The following is a 23,309-nucleotide window of genomic DNA, read 5'->3' on the forward strand; positions in this document are numbered from 1 at the left end:
GCACAAATCACTGTATCCTGGTAAAGTTATGGCAAATGTATATATTTTTGTGTATATTTTTAAATAATAATATATGTTATATGTTATGTTGTATTAATTCATATTTATTTCCATTTACACTTTTCTGCAATGAGTCTATGTTGTTTAATGCAAATAAACCACCCCAAAAAAAACAGGTTTATTATAAAAAAATACGAGAAATAACGAAATAGTGTAGGTCAGCGCATGCGCAGTTCCCTTTAGGAAGCACGTAGCGATGGGTAGCATAACTCGACAGAACACCCCCTGTTAGGAGAGAAACGAAAGTAAAGAAGTAGAAACGCAGAATTATTTAGTAAATAAAAAGTGTTAAATGAACCAGAATCTGTTTTCTACTTTAGATTCTTTTAAGCAGCACATTTATCTTTAAGGACAGATCTTAGTATTTTAATCTCAGTTTTAGGCTGAAATTCGCTTTTTATTTACCAGCGTATTATCGTATGATTTCAGTTGCTGCGCAGTGACACGCGGCCGCCTGTAGATTTTAAGCACAACGCTGTGCAAAGGATCTGAATAAAAGAAAAAACACAGAAAGATGGTCCCAGTTTAATTTAAACTTAAATAGAATGCAGATGAAATAAGATAATAAAAGAAAACATAAAAATTACGTATTAATTCCCTAGAGGGAATAAATAAAAAAATCTACTCATACCAGAATGTGATATTATATACATGCACAGTGTGTCCATATAAAACCATACTATATTAATTATTAAAATAAAAATGTAAAAGAACAAATATTACTGTGGGCTATTTTTATAATGACTGTATACATGGAATGGAAAGGTCAAATTCCCAGGGCACTCCTCAAATGTCCTTTTTTGTTTTTCCTGAGTATCTTATGAATTTGAGATAAAAATGAATACTGAGTAAACATTATCCTGATTGTCAGTTTGCTGTTTCACCTGCTGCACTTCTGAACATGTTAACCTACTAAACTACTAAACCTAAACTGGTTTGTTTATGGTAAATCCTAGTATATGAAATCCCCTAGTTTCTGCTGGAAATCATGTTTTTGTGGATCCAGTAGGAAACACTAACCTCTGAGGACATTCTTTAATCAGTAAAAGTCTGCAGCAGATTAAATTCCCATATAAACTGATTTCTCACCTTCCACATCTTCATTTAGCATATTATTTGTCCTGCTGTTTAATAGCTTTTATTTATTGTGTCTTAAGTCTGACAGTTTCTGAGACTATTTAAAACTGATGAGATAAATACAATTTGACCATTAAATCGATTATATGTACAATTTCCAGTCTTATTATACAAAATAACAAAAGTCATATATGATCTTTTTTCTGGACTTTGACAGTGTGAAGTACTATATCTTCCATCTGACATTCACATTTTTATTCTTCTCAATATTATTATTTTCATAATTAACATAGTATGGCTTTATATGGACACAGTAAGTACCTTGTGCATGTAATTGTTTTCCTATTTTTCTGACGTGTGTACTTGTGTGTGTTTGTATATAAGTTACTGGAACAGTCTAATTCCCCCTGGGGCATTAATACATTCTTTTCATTTTATGTTTTCTTTTATTATCTTATTTTAATCTTATTTTATCAACATTCTATTCAAGTCATAAATAACTTGAAGCGTCATTCTTTGATTCTCCTTTTTATCCAGAGCGTTTGCGCAGCATTTTGCTTAAATGCAGCTTTTCACTGTTAAAATCCGCCATCTACAGGCGGCCGCGTGTAACTGCAGCAAGCATTTAAGGTGAAACTGAAATTAAAATAACCCTGGTAAATAAGAAACTAACTTCTAACTAACTGTGTAGGGGGCTAGGGGGCTGGGGGTGTGGGCCGGAGCACCTGCCCGTTTGGCTCTTACTGCCCAAAGTGCCTTTTTGTCATTTTTTTATTTTTAATTTTTGGAAGTGTATGTGTGAAAGTCATACCCGTTTTGTCCTGTAAACTACCGTATGTTACCCCTCTTTCCTGACGTCTTCACATATTTCCCCTAAAGTTCCTGTATTATATTAAAATAATAAAAAAAACTGTATTCATTGGGAGCCAGGGCACTGGCCACTGTGTGAATGGGAAATCTCTTAACGCCAATCATGGAGCCGGTTCAGGGATAAAGTATAAAATAGGGGTTATTTAAGCTTAACTTTTGGAATTAGCTAACTTATATAGGGAGTCAAGGTTTGAGAAAAATATAAATGTAATGTTTTACCTGCTCTGATGTGCCTGATCAGCCAATAACTATTTCATTTTCAAACTGTGTTTATTAATTTAGGATTGCAGGACTTACTGTAAGTACTGTAAGAAATTTCATTTAACTAATTGTCTAAAAGATGTTGTGGAGAGACAGAATTTAGAACAGTACTTTATGTTGGTAGTTTAAAGCAGTTTATTAATTCTGATCTCTGCCATAAAATTGACTTTTCCACCAGATCAAACTGATCAGCTAATAAACAATCCTTTACTAAGTTTACCTGTTAAAATTATAAATCAGTCAATATGTATATCCAGCAGTGTATTAGACACATCATACCACCACTTACTTTATTATTAAAGCTCTAGAATATGGAGAACAGTGGGAATTTGCAGTAGAATATGCAGTAACAGGGTTGAGAAACTTCTATAACCTGCCTTCTGTTCATTTGTAGTTTACAGTAACACCACAGTAAATTCATGCTCGACGTGCCCCCTTTTGACTTTGAGCACCTGCCCCTCCAAAGGTCTCTGCACGGCCCTGCTTCACAGTGTGAACGAGCAGCTCAGTTTACTCTGCTGAGACACACAAAAGCACCGCGCTGTTAAGATACGAACACGCCAAAGTCAGAGCTCACCTGCATCTCACCCACTTACCCACAACTGACACACTGATTGGGTTATTTCACACTACACCCAAAACACACAGAGAGGCAGTGCTTGGTTATAATTAAAAAACTTTATGAAATAATTTATCTTAATATCAGCAGGATAAAAGCTCTAGTCTGTTTTTGATTGTGGGTGAGTTTAGACACAGAACTGAAAAGGAATCTCAGGTTGTTTCTGTTTTTCTCAGTAAGAGCTGAGATAATCTGAGGTTTAGGTTTAATTAGTGATTTTTATAGTTTGCAGGACTTTGCTGTTATTAAGAGGATATTTGATGAACTCACTGTTTTATTTCTGTTTCTCTACAGATAAACACTCTCTGTTGTATCTCTACACCATGCAGTCTAAAAACTCTAATGATCATCTCTACGACTGCACTGCTGTAACTCTGCTGAACGACAGACAGATAGATTTCTACAACAGCAGCTCAGATAAACCCAGAACTGCTAAACAGAACTGGCTGAAGAACATTTCAGAATCTGACTGGAAAATCAGCACTGAGAAACTGCAGTACGACAGACAACTGTTAAATAGACTCCTCGACATACAGATGGCTGAGTTTGGACACTCTCACTCAGGTGAGAAACACTGTTTTTGTTTTTGCTTTATTTTGTCTTAAATATCTGAATACAGAGATTGTCTAATTCAAATGTTTCCTCCTGCTCACTTTATTTCTCTTCATTTTCTGCTTCTTCAATTATGAACAACCATTGAATGCATATGAATGAATGTAAACCTGGAACCTCAGTGTGTTCTGGTCCCATTTATATGTTATTTTAATGGATTATCCCAATGTCAATAAAATAAAACCTAGTGGATACTGGTGAATAGCAGTCACTGCATCATAGGCTTTATACCTTATTCTGGGTTTTCATGTTAATAAAAGATAATTGGCCAATCAGGAGAGCAACTCACATTTTGTATCAGGTCTGACTGGCTCAGTAAATATGAATATACAGTACAGTACATTTAAGAACTAAAAAGAACAGAATACTGTCTGCTGTGCTGTTTCCCTGTAATATATCAGCTTCTGTGTGCAGAAGAAATGTAAAGTTAAGTATTTCCCTTCTATTAAATCACCCTAACTAATATGGGGTGCATTTCCCAAAAGCTTCGTAATGCTAAGAACTATTTATGTAGTGATTTGTGTTTTATATATAACTAAGTATATATATATATAAAACTATTGATTACAACACATTTCTATGTTTTTTGCGTAATGGTCAATATATGGCATAATGGTGAATATATACTGAATATTTGAGTTGAATTGATGTTTGTGGTTTGACTGAGTGCTCTTTTTCACATTTATTCCTTCCTTTGATTTCACGAGAACTGTATAGGCTCTCCTGTGTTTTATAAGTCACTTTCATCCTCTCCACTATAATAATAATAATAATAATAATAAAATAATAATAATAATAATAATAATAATAATAATAAAATAATAATAATAATAATAATAGTAATAATAATAATAATAATAACAATAACAATAATAATAATAATAATAATAATTATTATTATTATTTTTATTATTATTACTATTATTATTATTATTATTATTATTATTATTATTATTAAGAAGAAGAAAAAGAAGAATAATGCCTGTATTATTATTTTTAGTTTTATCTTTTAGGCTGCTAAAACTGGTCTGGGATCAGGCTGTGACAGATAATAAGAGTGAGCGCTGTTCCCAGACCCTCTACCCAGAGCCTTACAAAACAACTATTAAAATTAAAAATAAATAATAATATCTTAAAAATAAGATTTACCAGAAAACAAACAACACCTAAACAGTAGATAGCAAAAAGCGTATGTGCAAAGTACGTTAGCAGCTTACGTAGTCTGGACGATGCAGCTGCGACGCAGGTGTTTCCCAAAAGCGTGGTTGGAACTATGGAGGTAACCACGTTAGTAACTTACATAGTGCGAACCTTAGTTAAGCTACTCAGGTGTTTCCCAAAACCGTAGTTCCAGCGAACCTTCAGCGAACTACCGTGGTTCAGCTGCGTCGTTCCAACTACAGCTCTAGACCTGTCGTTAGGAGCTTAGTTCCTGGTGATTAGTTCTGATCATAGACTGTATATAGCTGGACAGAGCATCGTCTCTCTAAAGTGAAGCCACCACAGGTCGTGCGCCCCCTGCTGTTCGGCTGCAGAAAGCTGTGTAACTCCACCCATCCCCATAGGTTTCAATAGCAAAACAGAACAACTTTCAATCACGTTTTTCTCTAATATACTGTAATTCTACCTCCATTATTTAAATGCAGCAGCTAGTGTAGCCTCTGCTTATATTGTTACATTTTTATATTCCCACAGAATTTGTTTTTTAAAACATTATTCAGCTCTATTCAAAAAAGGTGTGGTTATTGTAAAAGGGCTGGTTATGGGCGGGACCAATAACAGACCGTCAGTTCCGCTCCGCTCCACTCTGCAGCCTGTGACCTCGAGTTAGCCCTCAGGGGCGGGGTTATTTAAATGAGTAGGCGGTCTCTCCACAGTCTTTCTCCCTCCTCTGGTCTCTACTGCGCAGAATCAGGTGTCAGGATCGCAAAAATGGCGGAAGATTTTGGCTTCGTTTTCATTAAATGTATGGGAACGGAGACACGGCGTCCATCTTTTTTTACAGTCTCTGGTGCAGACGATGGACGGTAGGATTCAGAAAGCTGATAAATCACATTAATATTGATGCACAAGGATTTAAGATTTTGGACATGCACCTAATTACTTTTTTAATGTACTTTAGAAATGTTTAAGTCCAAACATCTTGTCAACTAGCCTATACAAATGTTATCAATTAGTCTTTGTTAAATAATATATTTAACAGGAAATAAGTAGAAATATATAGGCTACATTAATAGATATTTTTTAAAATGAGAACATTAATTGTCATTATGAAAAAACATAAATAGAATAAAACCACGACTGGGATTTGAACTAGGCTTCCATCCGGCTGCTTACTCTGCTGAACCACTGAGTAACACACATCTCTCAGGTCCCGTATTAATAAGACTCATTCAGAATGGTGTATATATTTTTTTATTTAAATAGCAAATATAAAAGCTAATATGTGTGTGGTTTTTCAAAGTAATACTGTCTGTAACAATTAATAATATTAATAATTAATTCATAGCAGTTATTGTGTAGATTTTACTAGCATTTTATTGTTATTCTATTAATAGTATTGTAGTCGGTTCCTGTTGTGGTGATGATTATGATATAAATAGCCTAAATATTACATTAGTAACATATTTTTGGCAAAATATCTTACAGATTGTGAGTTTTGCACAAAGGACTGTTAGTCTAAAAATCCAGCAGAGGTCACTGTCTGTTTCAGTATTATTCCGTTGTGGATGAGCATATTATGGTCTTAAAAGCATTGGATTAATAGGACTTTATAACTTTTATAGCATACACTTTTTTTGTATTTGTTATTTTCTGTATTTCTTAATTTGGGGCCTTAAAACACAAACACATTTATTTAAATTGTATTTTAAAATATATATTGTGCCCTATATTAAAAATGCAAAAACAAAATAGTCTGCTTTTTCTTGACACAGATGTTAAAAGGTTAAATACTGATGAAACACATCTGTTCTTCTGTTTCAGGTGTTCATGTTCTTCAGTGGAGGCACGGCTGTGAGGGTGAACAGAGTTCTGATGGATCTCTGACTGTATTAAACAGTATTAATGAATTCGGTTATGATGGAGAAGATCTGATTCAGTTTAACTGCACCTCTAAAACCCGGATAACCCCGGAGGAGAAGAAGAACAGAGAGAGGGAGGAGAAGAAGAACAGAGAGAGGGAGGAGAAGTGGAGTATCTTTAATGCTGTTGGGAAATGTGAGCAGTGTGAGGAGATGCTGAAGATGTACTTAAAGTACAAAACTACTGACATCACACAGAGTCACAGTGAGTATCCGTGGTGGTAATATGGGTGATATTATTTAACAAACACACACACACACACACTGGGAGATGCATCACATGCTGGGATGTCAGTTACTCTAATCTGACCATTGTTTTCAGTGATGATTAATCTAACGCGTTACTGTTTTCAATCCAGTAATCAGATTAAATTTATTTATCAATGTCAATGTGCGTTACTATTTTCTCATTTTCCTTTGTAAAATATATTGTAGCGTCTGACTGGACCAGTCATAAGAAAGCACTAATGTTTTTAGTTTTAGTCGACTAAATATCATAAGAATATAGTCGACTAAAATTACAGTCAATTTAGTCGACTAAAATGTAAAGGGTGTAAATGTACATGATTTTTCATCAGTTCACTTGAATTATTAACTACACACTTACACACAAAATGAAACATTTAATAACCAGTTGAGTAATATTGTTAATGTTTGAATGTGAAATATATTTATATATGACTTAATGTCTATTATTATTGTAGGTATGTGACTATAAATAATTTGCATTTAAAAAATTGTTCTAGAAATCATAAAACATCTGAATAGTTAAATTATAGTGTGAACAGAGCTGTAGACGCAGAAAAACAGCTTTTAAAGGATCTAGTTTTATCTCCAGCAGTAACCCAGCACACCTACTGGAGCTACAGTCTATAAATGAGATCAAAAACACACATTCACACACTGTCCTGTAGAGATGCTCTCAGGATGTACTGAGAGACTTCATGAGTTAAAGTGAGAAACTTATGAGAAAGTGCTGTAAGGAACTTTACACAGACTTTTGGGTTCATAGATTCACTTATTTTATTGTTTTATTTTGGATATATTATTGAGTTCCTGCTTTAACACTAGCTATATCTTTCCCACTGTGAGACTAAACAGATGATCTGATCTTAATGAGAGATTTCTGTATCAGTTCTGTGTTTTAGTGCACTGCTGAGTTAAACACATCAGCTCATGAAATAACATCAGTATTAAAACGCTGCTCTCTGCATTGAGATCTGTGTGACTCTGCTCTGCAGAAGCTGAAAGATTAGTGGAGTTTTTACCGGAGATTGAGTCGCTCCACGCGGTTTACACGTTATCTTGTTTTTTGCGACGTCAAAGGAGAAATATATCACCTCTCCCCTCTCTCTCTCTCCCTCTCTCCCTGCTGAACACTGTCGAGTTAACTTCCAGTCGAGCTCCGTAAGTAACAACAGTTTAATTCCAGGGTTTGTATCTAACCATGCCGTGCTACTGCAGGAGAGGCGGGTACTGATTGGTTGACTACCCCGCCTCTCCACCTCCACTATAGTAGCAGTGATTGGATCTCTTCCTAACTGGTCCCTACCTTTCACAAAACTAAATCAGTTCTGATTGGATTTCGTTCCTGCCAAACATTTTCATCTCGTTTTTATTAGTTGACAAAAATGTCAGTTAATTTCGTCTCGTTTTAATTTTTTAATACTGTTATTATTTAGTTATCGTCTCGTTTTCGTTAACGAAAACTATGATGAAAATTATTCGTCAACGAAATTAACACTGTTTCTCAGCACCATCCCAATTTCAGTAGAGGGTTCTGATTGGACAGTGATCACGTTTAATTTTGGCACGAATTCAGTGCTGCTCCTAGACAAAATGTAATCCTGTTCATTGTGATTTGCTTGTGAACATTTGCAGCACCACACAGTGGAATACAATGCAGATGAGCTGCATTTTTAGTGCAAATCTCACACGAATTCAGAGTTTTTCTTTCCATTAAAGAGATCAAGTGCAGTGAAATGTGGTTTTAAATTTCATTTTGGCACGTTACTGAGTGTTTGTGTCAACTGAGTTTGTTTTCTTTAGTTTGTTTGCTTCTTTGTTTGTTAGACCTCAGTAGTATTTTGTTTGTTTTATACTTTTTGTTTTCGAGTCTTAGAGCCCTATCATACATCCTGCTAAATGCTTGTTTTAATGCTCATTGCTATCTTACACCCCGTCAACAGTCTATTTTCACGCCTTGCACCCGCATCATTAAAATAGGAATAAATTAAAGGCGTGGTGGTCTGGAAGTGATGTTTGTTCAGGAATATTTCTGGCATGTTTCTATGTTGGTGGGAAACACAGGTGCGCTACTGACTGATTAAAACCCTGTCAACCGTCAACCACGCAACCAGAACTGGGTCACCGTGTGCAAAATACCACATATCATCACTTCCTTACCTTTAGCAAAAACACCTCACCCAGAATCTTCAGCAATCAACTGTAAAATATAATATACTTAAAAATCTACACAGTTACTATAATGTATTATTAGTTATATTTATTTCTGATATTTATAAGGATTTATATTTATGTTCAGTTCATGGACTTAATAATTTTAACAGATCTATAAAGCTTTATGTTAGCGTTTATTTCCCTCAGATGGTTAAACCCATCTAATCTACTGTGAAGTAGGGTCTGTGCTGTCAGATGAATAGAGAATGTATACGTAGTTGAATGGATATTAATGCAAGAATAAGATTAGATAAGGGACAGATAAGTGTCAAAATTATTTTTTTCCATCCAACCGGCCCAAACTCGAGATTGACATGAGCCGGCCCATCGGGAATCCTCCCGAATCTCCAGACCACACATACATTTGTACAACAGCTTTGTAAAGTAAACTCAGTAAACCCAATTAAAGATGTGCCCTGTCGTTTTCTGACCGACACACCATGGCAACGACCATTTTTCCTGAACCAGAGTCTCAGTAACAATTTTGTTATTTATTTTAATTATTTTTATTCTTTTATTAATCAATATATTATATATATTTTTTTTCCCCATGATTCCCATGTTCTTAGTTTATTGATAGAAATTTGATAATTTCTTATCATTCTTATCAATTTACTTTACTTTCACTACTATAATTTTTTTCTTCATAAGATACAAATTAATTATTTTTCATATATCAATTTTTATGATCTTTTTAAAATGTCCTATTTTTCCTTTTTTATGTATATATTTTATTTGTCTATAGTAAATGTATAGTAAATGTAGTAAATGCAAACCCAGTTTTTACATAAACAGTAAACAGAATAAAGAATAAAATAACTTTACTCTTCTCTAAGCTGCTGGTGTATCTTCACAGCGTGACGGCGCAGTTTCCTATGTGCTCTTAAAATAGGAATGCACAGAAGTCAGCGCACAGCTGTGTCTTAAAGGGGAACACACCTTTTTTTATGGCGCCCTCACTATACCAAAGACACAGGACACGCCCCTAAATCTAGCTGCGCAAAGCGCAATTACCAAATGCGCTACAGATCACTAAAATAGGGTTTGTTTTGTTGTTTTTGTTATGGCTAATAGAACTGATTTGCTTTTGCATTCTGCATCAGAAATGTTACACCTAATCTCTAGTACAGTGATTATAATTGGGTTATTGTGAGATTAATAATAATACTAATACTACTACTACTACTACTACTACTACTAATAATAATAATAATAATAATAATAATAATAATAATAATAATAATAATAAAAATAATTTGGTACTAATTCTGTGATTAATATGTGTTCATCTTTATGTCATAAATGTAATATTACATTTAGTATAAAAAGTAAGTAGTTACTATAGTTTGTGCTGAAATTGTGAACACTGTATCAGAAGAGCTCAGCCCAGTTGGCCATGTTTATTTTGTGTTTTATTAAATACTAAATACTGATATCTGTAAATTGTTTTCTCTCTTCAGCTCCACCTGATGTTCATATGTTTGCAAAGAAATCAGTGAAAGACTCGAGAAAGCTGATATTGACCTGCCTGATCACGGGATTCTACCCCAAAGACGTGAAGATGAGTCTGAGGAAGTTCAACACTTTACTTCCTGATCGTCTGATCACATCTTCTGGAGTCAGACCCAATGATGATGGAACCTACCAGCTGAGGGAGAGTGTGGAGATCAGTGGTGATGATCCAGCAGATTATGACTGTTACGTGAATCACAGCTCCCTCACAGAACCAGTGATGAAGAAATGGGGTAATTATAACTGTGATTGGTGAAACTTATTGCAGATTGTAACCATTAATTGCACTGCATTAGATTTGTAGCAGTAGTTTCTCAGTAAAAGTGAAACACTGAGTTCACACTGGTACACGACGAGTCGCTGGTGTTGCACCACATTGCTGCATATGTACAGGACATACAGAGAATTAAAATTACGTTACTCTCCTTCCCAAAAATACAGCAAGCACAGAAAATAGGATTATAAATATAAAATAAATTACAATTTACAACAGGGACACAGATAGACATAAGTGAGACAGAAGACAATAGTGCAATAGTGATGGGGGGCAATGGGGGGGGGGGGGGGTGGAGTGTGATTAAGGGGGAATGACAGAACAAGTATAAACAGAACCCGTATAACAGCAGTGCAAATATAGAGGTATAATAGCTTAGGGCTGGTAAAGTGAATGAGTGTGTAAAGTTCTTAAAGTTCACAGTTTTAGGGGGAATTAAGGTGGGCATGTATCAGCGTCTCAGACCCCCATGTCTGTGATTGGTCTGAAGAATTTGCTCGGCCAATCAGCGTAGAATGGTGCTTTGCTGCTTCGTAATTCATTTGCATACAATTGAAAAAATCTCAAATCTGTTGTAATTTGTTGCTTGATTTCATGTTGTGAAGACAAATCACACCCTCCCATAGGAAATGAATGGCAAATGGCACAATATTTACTCAAGTTTTACTCTTAAGTAAAAGTGTAATGGTTTTAAAGTACTGGATTCAAAACTACTTAAAATATAAAAGTAAAAGTTATATAAGGAGAAAAAGTAAAGCCATTAAGAACAAAAGCTTAGGCGGCGCCACAGAGTCCCAGAGTGCTTTTTTTGGAAAGTAATTTACATGTATTTGCATGCTGGTGAGGTTGAAAATGTAAAAGACAATTGTAAAATGAAAAATGAAAGTAGAAAATGAAATGTTTTATTTTGCCACTTAAAGCGCCGTCCACGCCAAACACTGAATCACAAAATGTCACTTTTCTATTGATTTTTACATTTTAATTTGAATTCTGTCAGACATGCAGCACATTGCAAGGACTAATAAATAAAAACGCTATAATTTCATTTTGATTTTATTTTTTACATTTATTATGCTTATCATCAAATATATATATATTTATTAATCTTTTTTTTCTGTATATTCTGGGCGAGTCAATGCAATGGAATTTAGTTCTGCGTACACGTGTGTATTAAGAATGACAATAAAGGAAGTCTAAGCCTAACATATGAACCATGCTCAAGTGCACAATTGAAATAAAAGTAATTTAATTTTGTTTTTAGTTTTGTCATAATATTTTCACACGTTTGGAAAAAGAAAGTGAAAAAGAGTTTTTGCATTTTCATTTTAGTGTTTAGTGTTAGTTTTATTTTTGACAGGATTTACCTTCCATACGTTTCTGAGTTTATGAAAATATATTTACGGGTGTATAGCGCCACCTACTGCATGTGTTGTGTTATGCTTGTTTATGTACATCAGCAGATGAATCAGGATCAGTAAATCAGTAACTCTGTTCTACTGTGTGTTTCTGCAGTAATATAACTCTGTGATTGATGTTGAGATCTGTTCTCTTTACAGTAAACACCAAAAACAGTGCTGGACTGGTACTGATTGGAGGAGCAGTTGGAGGGGTGATTGTGATCTTGCTGATTGTGCTGGGTGTACTCTTTGTTCTGAAAAAGAAGGGAATCATTGGTGAGTATAAATGCGTCTGTACAGATTCTGTTTAAAGAAGAAAGAGTTAATATGAAAAACTGATCACCACTCACACCATTAACTTCACACTCAGTCTCTTCAAACATAAACTCCAATACAGAAAGGCAGTAAATATATTTATTTGTTAATGTTAAACAGACCAAGCGACATTTGTTAATATCCCACTCCCTTCTAGTTAAAGAATCTGATTGGAGGTTTTTTTTATCATGTTTGTTGCTTTTTTAACACCACATTCATCGTCCATGTCTTTAAACACTATTCTATCACTAGGATTTCACTGAATATATTAATCTCAAAGTAATTATTTCATTGTCATATTCAGTTTAAATGCATATCATTCATTTATTTATTTAGATATTTAAATGTATTTATTTTATAATATTTATTCTGTTGTTTAATTATTTTATAATAATTTGTAGTTCAGGTGGTGCAGGACCTCCGCCAGTCTTCAAAGCTGTTCCTCAGAATCTTAATGCTCAGCGTCAGTGTCATTGTTGTTTTTATCGTTTCAAGTTTTTTCATGAAAAAACGATCATAATAGTTGTAATCATAATAATGACATTAAAATAAAAAACATTTTATATATATATATAAGCAGTAAAAAAGTAAGATATTTGTTGGAGAAAAGATGATCTGTGTGAAAGTTGGAGTCGCGGGCACAGTGGAGCTGGGGGAGAAAGCTATGCTCGCCTTTCCTGCAGAGACAGAACATGTCCATTAAACACAAGAGTTTTACACTCTTAATTCAACCATCTCTAATCAGCACATTTACAACAGAAACACATAATATATGTAGAATATATCTGTAGAACAAGGAAGAGTCTGAAAATTTAAAATACATCTGTTTTCAGGTTAAATCCACTACATTTTAAACATTTTCATCTACAGACCACAATTTAAAGTCTTATTAAAGAAGAACATCAATGTGTTATCCAGTCACACCACTGATGTATTAAAAACACTTTCCATAGTATTAATCATGTTTAATTTCAAATTATATTACTGTAGGAATTTGGAGTAAAGGGATAGCAAAAAAACCCTATTTGATTGTATATAGACCAGAATTTAGACTCCAATAAAACAAGAAAATCAAAGAATGATCAAATAACACAATTAAAGTCTTGAAGAACACTCGTTATAGTATTTATTATGCAAGTTTCAAGTAATACTACTGCAAAAATGTAATTACCTTCATGGCAAATGTAGCAAAATTTGTTTTTTTTTTATACCAAAAGTGTTAGTGTTATTAGTGTTCTCCTCCGAGCGTGTTGAGCTCTAGTGGTGCTGTAATAGTGGCAGTTTAAGAAGTTGCAGTGGAGTTTCTCACCATTGGGAGATCAGACAGTTGTACAGCAAAGCTTTTGCAGACACTTAATCTGTATTGTAGCTTCTAAAAATAAACTGTTCTGTATTTTATTCATTCTTTTCTTCAGCTGATAACAGCAGTGATGGATCCTCACACACTAGTGAGGAGATGAAGGATACCAAGGATCCACTGCTGCGCGGTGCTACTAAAGGACAGAAAACTGGTGAGTATAAATAATAAAAGGTTTCTAATAAAGTGCACTTACAATAAAGATCTGAGAGTTGAATATGAGGTAGATGTGTGTAATAAAGTGATCTGATAGTTGAATATGAGGTAGATGTGTGTAATAAAGTGATCTGAGAGTTGAATATGAGGTAGATGTGTGTAATAAAGTGATGTGAGAGTTGAATATGAGGTAGATGTGTGTAATAAAGTGATGTGAGAGTTGAATATGAGGTAGATGTTTGTAATAAAGTGATCTGAGAGTTGAATATGAAGTAGATGTTTGTAATAAAGTGATCTGAGAGTTGAATATGAGGTAGATGTGTGTAATAAAGTGATCTGAGAGTTGAATGTGAGGTAGATGTGTGTAATAAAGTGATGTGAGAGTTGAATATGAGGTAGATGTTTGTAATTAAGTGATCTGAGAGTTGAATATGAGGTAGATGTTTGTAATAAAGTGATGTGAGAGTTGAATATGAGGTAGATGTGTGTAATAAAGTGATGTGAGAGTTGAATATGAGGTAGATGTTTGTAATAAAGTGATCTGAGAGTTGAATATGAGGTAGATGTTTGTAATAAAGTGATGTGAGAGTTGAATGTGAGGTAGATGTTTGTAATAAAGTGATGTGAGAGTTGAATGTGAGGTAGATGTTTATAATAAAGTGATCTGAGAGTTGAATGTGAGGTAGATGTTTGTAATAAAGTGATGTGAGAGTTGAATATGAGGTAGATGTTTGTAATAAAGTGATGTGAGAGTTGAATATGAGGTAGATGTGTGTAATAAAGTGATCTGAGAGTTGAATATGAGGTAGATGTGTGTAATAAAGTGATCTGATGGTTGAATATGAGGTAGATGTGTGTAATAAAGTGATGTGAGAGTTGAATATGAGGTAGATGTTTGTAATAAAGTGATCTGATGGTTGAATATGAGGTAGATGTGTGTAATAAAGTGATGTGAGAGTTGAATATGAGGTAGATGTTTGTAATAAAGTGATCTGAGAGTTGAATATGAGGTAGATGTGTGTAATAAAGTGATGTGAGAGTTGAATATGAGGTAGATGTGTGTAATAAAGTGATCTGAGGGTTGAATATGAGGTAGATGTGTGTAATAAAGTGATGTGAGAGTTGAATATGAGGTAGATGTTTGTAGAACAGTGTAACGTTTTGGAAATGTTTGGAGTGCTATTAAATAAGCAAATCAAATTGCAGCACTAAATTCTAAAAGATCTTATTCTCATGTATCCTAGATATATGTTTGAATTGATATTACTGTATCATTTTAGAGTAATTGGATACCATAAAATGGCCATTAGGTTTTGTATAAAAGAGATTTCGGAGTGCTATAAAACAAAAAAAAAAAATCGAATTGTTATCAAATCAGACAATGAAATCCTTGAAGAAGACAGTCCGTACTATTAATGTCATGCATGTCAAGTGATATTACTGTATGATTTTGGAGTAATTGGATACCAAACAGAAAAAAAATATCTATTCGGTTGTGCATAAACCAGATTTTGGAGTCCTATAAAACCAGCAAATCAAATTGTTATCCAATGACATGTAATGATAGTAACAAAGAATATTACTAGTGTTTATTGATAAGATACAGGACAGAATCAGCCGGATGAATTCTGAGTTATTCATACTACAGATGGACAACGACCCAAAACATAAAGCCGAAACAACCCAGGAGTTTATTAAAGCAAAGAAGTGAAATATTCTTAAATGTCCAGGTCAGTCACCTGATCTCAACTCAAATAAGCAGAATTTCACTTACTAAAGACTAAACTTTAGACAGAAAGACCCAGAAACCAACAGCACCTGAAACCCGCTGCAGTAAAGACCCAGCAGAGCATTAGAAAAGAGGAAACAGCGTCTGGTGATGTTCATGAGTTCAAGACTTCAGGCAGTCATTGCCAGCAAAGGGGTTTCAACCAATTAGAAATAAACATTTTATTTACAATTATTTAATTTATCCAATTCATCACAAATTACATTTGAGCCCCTGAAATGAAAAGAGTGTTTAAAAATGCTTTAGTTCCTCACATTTTCATGCAGTAATTTTGTTCAAATCTGCACTTCAGCCTTTATCTAAATAATAAAAAAAATGTAACAGACTAAAATTATCACCAGTGCATTCTAAAATGCTGTTAAATTTAACAATAATAGACGAGAGGTGCTATAACGTGTCATACTGGCACTGCTGTGATGCAGTCGTAGATCAGTACAGCAGTGTCAATATTACACGTTATAGCACAAAACTCGAGTATATTATTGTGATTATACCACAGTTCCATTATCCATTATTTATTGAAAGATTTTGAGTTAAACAGGAGGAGAAAATAGGATCTGTTTGGTTATTAAAAACTCCTAAAAATAGTTCCATTACTGCTCTGTTTGTAGCTGCGCTGTATAAAGCTCTGCATTTTCGGCCATTTCAGTCAAAACTGTGGAACTCTAAGCTTACTGTAAATAAACAGAAGAGATTTACTCACCCAAATAAACAGTTTTCAGAAGAAAAATATGTGTAGATTAAAGTCCATCGCTAGTTTAACTGAAAGAAAATGTTTTTTTTTAAGAATTAAAGTTTTCCCCATTTTACATTTTACATTCAGCTTAAAATACCATATATTAACTTGAAAATATATATGCTTAAGCTTTTATTTTAATAATAACAGCTCTTAACCTGATATTGGTGGATGAAAATGTGTGTAATAAATGTATTTTTGAATCGCTGGGCTTTTTTATTTGTGGAACCGTGTCTTTGCCTGTGCCACCTATTGGAGACATGGCGTTTCTGCACTGTGCCTCTATGAGATCCAGCGCCCCCCAGTGGTGTATAATGATATCGCATTTGGTTTGTATTTGGTTTGTAAGCGCTGTATCATTTCTAGGTTACCTGTATGTGGCGGAGTAAATCGTGGAGAGCTTTGGTTACAGTGCATTATCGGCTGATAACAGCACTCATAGAACGCCTCTCAGCCAATCACATTACAGGGTGGGAACTAACTGTGGTACAATGTATTTTAATACATATAATTTTCTGATGATTCCACAGTAGTTCAGTATATATGTGTGAGAGGCAGTGCTTGGCTATCATTAAAGAACTTCATGAAATCATTATTATTAATATCAGCAGGATAGCAGATCTAGTCTGTTTTTGATTGTGGGTGAGTTTAGACACAGAACTGAAAAGGAATCTCAGGTTGTTTCTGTTTTTCTCAGTAAGAGCTGAGATAATCTGAGATTTAGTTTTAATTAGGACTTTTATAGTCTGCAGGACTTTGCTGTTATTAAGAGGATATTTGATGAACTCACTGTTTTATTTCTGTTTCTCCACAGATAAACACTCTCTGTTGTATCTCTACACCATGCACTCTTATTATCATCGCTACAACTGCACTGCTGTAACTCTGCTGAACGACACACAGATAGATTTCTACAACAGTGCAGATGAATCCAGAACTGCTAATAAACAGAACTGGCTGAAGATCATTTCAGAATCTGACTGGAAAATCAGGACTGAGAAACTGGAGTACGACAGACAGCTGTTAAATAGACTCCTGAACACACAGATGAATGAGTTCGGACACTCTCAGTCAGGTGAGAAACACTGTTTTTTTGTTTTTTGTTTTTTTTTTGTCCTAAATGTCTGAATGCAGAGGTTGTGTAATTAATTCCTGCACAATTAATTGCTCTACATCTGATTCTTCCATTTTGAACAACCATTAGTGAACATAAATGAATATAAGTATTATCCTAATGTGAATAAAATTGAAGCACCCTCTGTAGTGGTAAACCCATCTGTTCTTCTGTTTCAGACGATCATGTTCTTCAGTGGAGGCACGGCTGTGAGGGTGAACAGAGTTCTGATGGATCTCTGACTGTATTAAACAGTATTAATGAATTCGGGTATGATGGAGAAGATCTGATTCAGTTTAACTGCACCTCTAAAACCTGGATAACCCCGGAGGAGAAGAAGAACAGAGAGAGGGAGGAGGAGAAGAACAGAGAGAGGGAGGAGAAGTGGAGTAAAATCTTTAAAGCTGATAAGAAATGTCTGCAGTGTGAGAAGATGCTGAAGATGTACTTAAAGTACAAAACTTCTGAACAGTACAGAACTACTGACATTGCAGGAAGTCAGAGTGAGTATCTGGGGTGGTAATTTTAAAAATATTAAAATATTTAATAATATAATAATAATAATAATAATAATATTAAAAATATGATCATATGGGTTCTGGAGAACACAGTTCCACTGCCTAGACCATAACATGGTGTATATGATTAAACTCCACAATACCAATAATATAATTAAATAATAATTCAGTTTAACTGAACTATGTTATTATACTGATACAGAGTCGTATCAGTGTGATCAGTATGGTGAGGTGTTGTGTGTAGAGGCAGACAAGTGAAAAACATCATGTAGTAGTCAGAATAATAATATAAATTATAAATACAGTAATGTAATGTGTGTATAAGTAGGAATTTTACTACATCCTGTCATCATCTACATGGATGGAGGTGATGCCAGATTGACACACAGTGGAAAGTGATGCAGAGTCTTACTCTGTAGCTGATTAGTTCATTTATATGTTTAAGCGTCCGAAACGTCCGTCTCTACTACACTAGTGGAGGTAAATCACCCAGCTATGGTTAGTGAACCTTACTGAAGCTCAGTGATTACCAGGGGTGTCACGATTCTCTAAATCCTCGATTCGATTTTATTTCCGCTTTTAAGGTCACTGTTCGATTCGATTCTCAATTTTCTTTTTTTTTTTTTTTACAGCAGAGAGGCCTATGCCAGTTTTAGATTAGTCTATGGTCAGTCATTGGTTTGATTCATCAAATTTACAACATCTTATTTCAAAAGGTGGGCTTGATATAAGTGATGCAAAGTGATCTGTAATACACCACATTAGGCACTAATGGTCAAATTTAAATAATTTAATTAAAGATATATATGTAATGCCATCTAGTGGCTTTTTTGGTAGCAGCAGTGTGCACTATTAAAACTGCAATGTGCAACATAACAAAATAAATAATAAAAAAAATACAGGAACTGTCATGTACAAAATAATAGAACAATTAGAGCCTTAACAAACTGAACTCTATCCTACTATAACAGTTAAACATGAAAAATAAGACTTTAAGACTTTTTCGGTCCCTGAGAATGACAAGTTTTTTCTTTGATAAATATATATTATTAACTTTACTGAGAGAAAGATGCTCCTTAAGGTACCAAAACTATGAACATATTTGAGGCTAGACAAAACAACTGTTATTTTTATATTTTCAAGTTTTTCTTTAAGAAGATGAGAATGTCTACACTCGCTGCTCTTAGAGCTACAACCACGCGCTGCTCTTAGCGGTACAACCACGCGCTGCTCTTAGAGCTACAACCACGCGCTGCTCTTAGAGCTACAACCACGCGCTGCTCTTAGAGCTACAACCACGCGCTGCTCTTAGAGCTACAACCACGCGCTGCTCTTAGAGCTACAACCACGCGCTGCTCTTAGAGCTACAACCACGCGCTGCTCTTAGAGCTACAACCACGCGCTGCTCTTAGAGCTACAACCACGCGCTGCTCTTAGAGCTACAACCACGCGCTGCTCTTAGCGCTACAACCACACGCTGCTGTTAGAGCTACAACCACGCGCTGCTCTTAGCGGTACAACCACGCGCTGCTCTTAGCGGTACAACCACGCGCTGCTCTTAGAGCTACAACCACGCGCTGCTCTTAGAGCTACAACCACGCGCTGCTCTTAGAGCTACAACCACGCGCTGCTCTTAGAGCTACAACCACGCGCTGCTCTTAACGCTACAACCACGCGCTGCTCTTAGCGCTACAACCACGCGCTGCTCTTAGCGGTACAACCACACGCTGCTCTTAGAGCTACAACCACGCGCTGCTCTTAGCGCTACAACCACGCGCTGCTCTTAGCGGTACAACCACGCGCTGCTCTTAGCGGTACAACCACGCGCTGCTCTTAGCGGTACAACCACGCGCTGCTCTTAGCGGTACAACCACGCGCTGCTCTTAGCGGTACAACCACGCGCTGCTCTTAGAGCTACAACCACGCTCTGCTCTTAACGCTACAACCACGCGCTGCTCTTAGAGCTACAACCACGCGCTGCTCTTAGAGCTACAACCACGCGCTGCTCTTAGCGCTACAACCACGCGCTGCTCTTAGCGCTACAACCACACGCTGCTCTTAGAGCTACAACCACGCACTGCTCTTAGCGGTACAACCACGCGCTGCTCTTAGAGCTACAACCACGCGCTGCTCTTAGCGGTACAACCACGCGCTGCTCTTAGCGGTACAACCACGCGCTGCTCTTAGCGGTACAACCACGCGCTGCTCTTAGAGCTACAACCACGCGCTGCTCTTAGAGCTACAACCACACGCTGCTCTTAGAGCTACAACCACACGCTGCTCTTCGAGCTACAACCACGCGCTGCTCTTAGAGCTACAACCACGCGCTGCTCTTAGAGCTACAACCACGCGCTGCTCTTAGCGCTACAACCACGCGCTGCTCTTAGCGGTACAACCACACGCTGCTCTTAGAGCTACAACCACGCGCTGCTCTTAGAGCTACAACCACACGCTGCTCTTAGAGCTACAACCACGCGCTGCTCTTAGAGCTACAACCACGCTCTGCTCTTAGAGCTACAACCACACACTGCTCTTAGAGCTACAACCACACACTGCTCTTAGAGCTACAACCACACGCTGCTCTTAGAGCTACAACCACGCGCTGCTCTTAGAGCTACAACCACGCTCTGCTCTTAGAGCTACAACCACACACTGCTCTTAGAGCTACAACCACACACTGCTCTTAGAGCTACAACCACGCTCTGCTCTTAGAGCTACAACCACGCTCTGCTCTTAGAGCTACAACCACGCGCTGCTCTTAGAGCTACAACCACGCTCTGCTCTTAGAGCTACGACCACGCGCTGCTCTTAACGGTACAACCACGCGCTGCTCTTAGAGCTACAACCACGCGCTGCTCTTAGCGCTACAACCACGCGCTGCTCTTAGCGGTACATCTAGATGTACTGTGTTTATTGGATTATGGTCAGGATCACACTCTATTGTCCAGTATGAACTGAATCTTTACACTGTGTTCCAAATTGTTATGCAAATTATACCTGTTAGAGTATAAATCGAGTTTTGTTGAACAGACCTCCCGATGATAACAGTATATTCTTCAAAAATAAAAAACTGGTTAGAGGTGGCTGAATAGTAGCTTTATGCACCACTGCATGTCTTTGAAGGATCCTCCAGAGGCACCAGCAGCTTTAAATACCTGTTTGCTGGTTTGTAATGACATTTTAGCAGCTGCTCTCTTAATCTGATGAACTTGCCTAGCAGAAACCTTCCTCATTTTGCCTTAATCTGCACAAACCCGCCTGAAAATATACCTAAAACAAACCTGAAATATACCTCAAACATTCCTGAAACAGATCTGTAATATTCCTAAAACATACCCAGAATATACCTTAAATATACCCGAAACAGACCTAAAATATTCCTAAAACATACCTGAAATATACCTGAAACATTCCTGGAACAGATCTGTAATATTCCTAAAACATGCCTGAAATATACCTTAAATATACCCGAAACAGACCTAAAATATTCCTAAAATAAACCTGAAATATACCTGAAACATTCCTGAAACAGATATGAAATATTCCTAAAATAAACCTGAAATATACCTGAAACATTCCTGAAACAGATCTGAAATATTCCTAAAACATACCTGAAATATTCCTGAAATGTACCTGAAATATTTCTAAAACAGACCTGAAATATTCCTGAAACATTGTTGAAATATACCATAAATATACCGAAAACAAACCTGAAACAGATCTGAAATATACCTTAAATATACCCGAAACAGACCTAAAATATTCCTAAAACATACCTGAAATATTCCTGAAATATACCTGAAATAATTCTAAAACAGACCTGAAATATTCCTGAAACATTGCTGAAATATACTATAAATATACCATAAATATACCTGAAACATGCTTAAAATATTCCTGAAACATATCTGAAATATACCATAAATATACCTGAAACATATCTGTGAGGGAGATCTCACTAGGAGGGCTAGTACGTTTTTGGATAAGCAGCAAACACTCCCGTATGTCGGTCAGGACATAGAAGACAGAGAGGCATAGGATGGTTTAGGTGGCTTTATGGATTTGGCAATTAGCAGTAGCATTACTTTGAGTCTGCAATAACAGAGAAAATACATAACAATATATATTATATTTACAAAAAGAGCAATTACAACACAATTGTACAAGTAGAACAAAACACTATAATTTCACTGCATAGCATTCCTATACACTGCATGCTCTAAACTAAATAATAGGGAGTTAGCACCACCTTATGGGCAAAGAAGGTAAAGGCAATGACTCTGCAATTTAACTGACTCCGGAAATTTCCACATACAACACTGTTAACCAGCTCAACTACACCATAAATAATTCAGTATGCAACACAGTATCACAGATATTAAGGAAAAACACTAAACATACACATATATGCAGGTAAATATACAAATATACTACTTAACTTTTAATCCTATGAGCTGTAAAAATAGTAGCTAACTAACTAACAGGAATTAAACTAGTAGCTGATAAAGGAAAAAGTCCAGCTTACTTTGTGTCACAGACTCAAACTGCAAATCACCAAAGTCCACACTCAAACAACTCAGGAACTGTAAAGCTTCTTAGGAGGAATGGAGGAACATGTCTGCCTAGTTCCTTTCTCCACTGCACATTGTTGCATGACCTACTTTCAGCCAACACCCTGATTGGCTGAAGGGCTTAATTACTGGACCAATCAGAAGACTCGTGGGGTGATTCAGGACCTTTTATACAATATCTGAAACAAACCTGAAATATACCTGAAGTTTTTCTGAAACATACCCAATATCTACCAGAAATATGCCTGAAATATACCAGGAACATGCCTGAAACAGACCATAATCTACCCAAAACAGACCTGAAATATTCCTGAAACTGATCTGTAATATTCCTAAAACAGACCTGAAATATTCCTGAAACATACCTGAACTGTACTGGAGCAATGTTTTAAAGTTTTTAATTTAAAATAAACTGAAATATATTATATATTAATGAGGAACTACAGCAGCATCACACCATCCATCTCAGAGCTCTCAGTCATCTGATGGAGGTACGGCAGCAGCAGAGGGACAAAATGTTTTAAATAA

General features: G+C 35.9%; 1 protein-coding gene across 1 annotated transcript in view; it reads left to right on the forward strand.

Moving 5' to 3' along the window:
* Positions 1-23,309, forward strand: part of LOC111190568 (uncharacterized) — a 285,381-nt gene that overhangs the window by 227,395 nt on the left and 34,677 nt on the right. The window contains exons 6-12 of the mRNA XM_049472742.1: positions 3,182-3,451; positions 6,485-6,787; positions 10,503-10,787; positions 12,385-12,501; positions 13,956-14,051; positions 17,393-17,653; positions 17,872-18,195. Coding sequence (XP_049328699.1) covers positions 3,182-3,451; positions 6,485-6,787; positions 10,503-10,787; positions 12,385-12,501; positions 13,956-14,051; positions 17,393-17,653; positions 17,872-18,195 — 1,656 coding nt within the window. The remainder of the gene's footprint in view (positions 1-3,181; positions 3,452-6,484; positions 6,788-10,502; positions 10,788-12,384; positions 12,502-13,955; positions 14,052-17,392; positions 17,654-17,871; positions 18,196-23,309) is intronic.

Source organism: Astyanax mexicanus, unplaced genomic scaffold (genome assembly GCF_023375975.1).
Source record: "Astyanax mexicanus isolate ESR-SI-001 unplaced genomic scaffold, AstMex3_surface scaffold_31, whole genome shotgun sequence".
In the NCBI taxonomy this organism is placed as follows: domain Eukaryota; kingdom Metazoa; phylum Chordata; class Actinopteri; order Characiformes; family Acestrorhamphidae; genus Astyanax; species Astyanax mexicanus.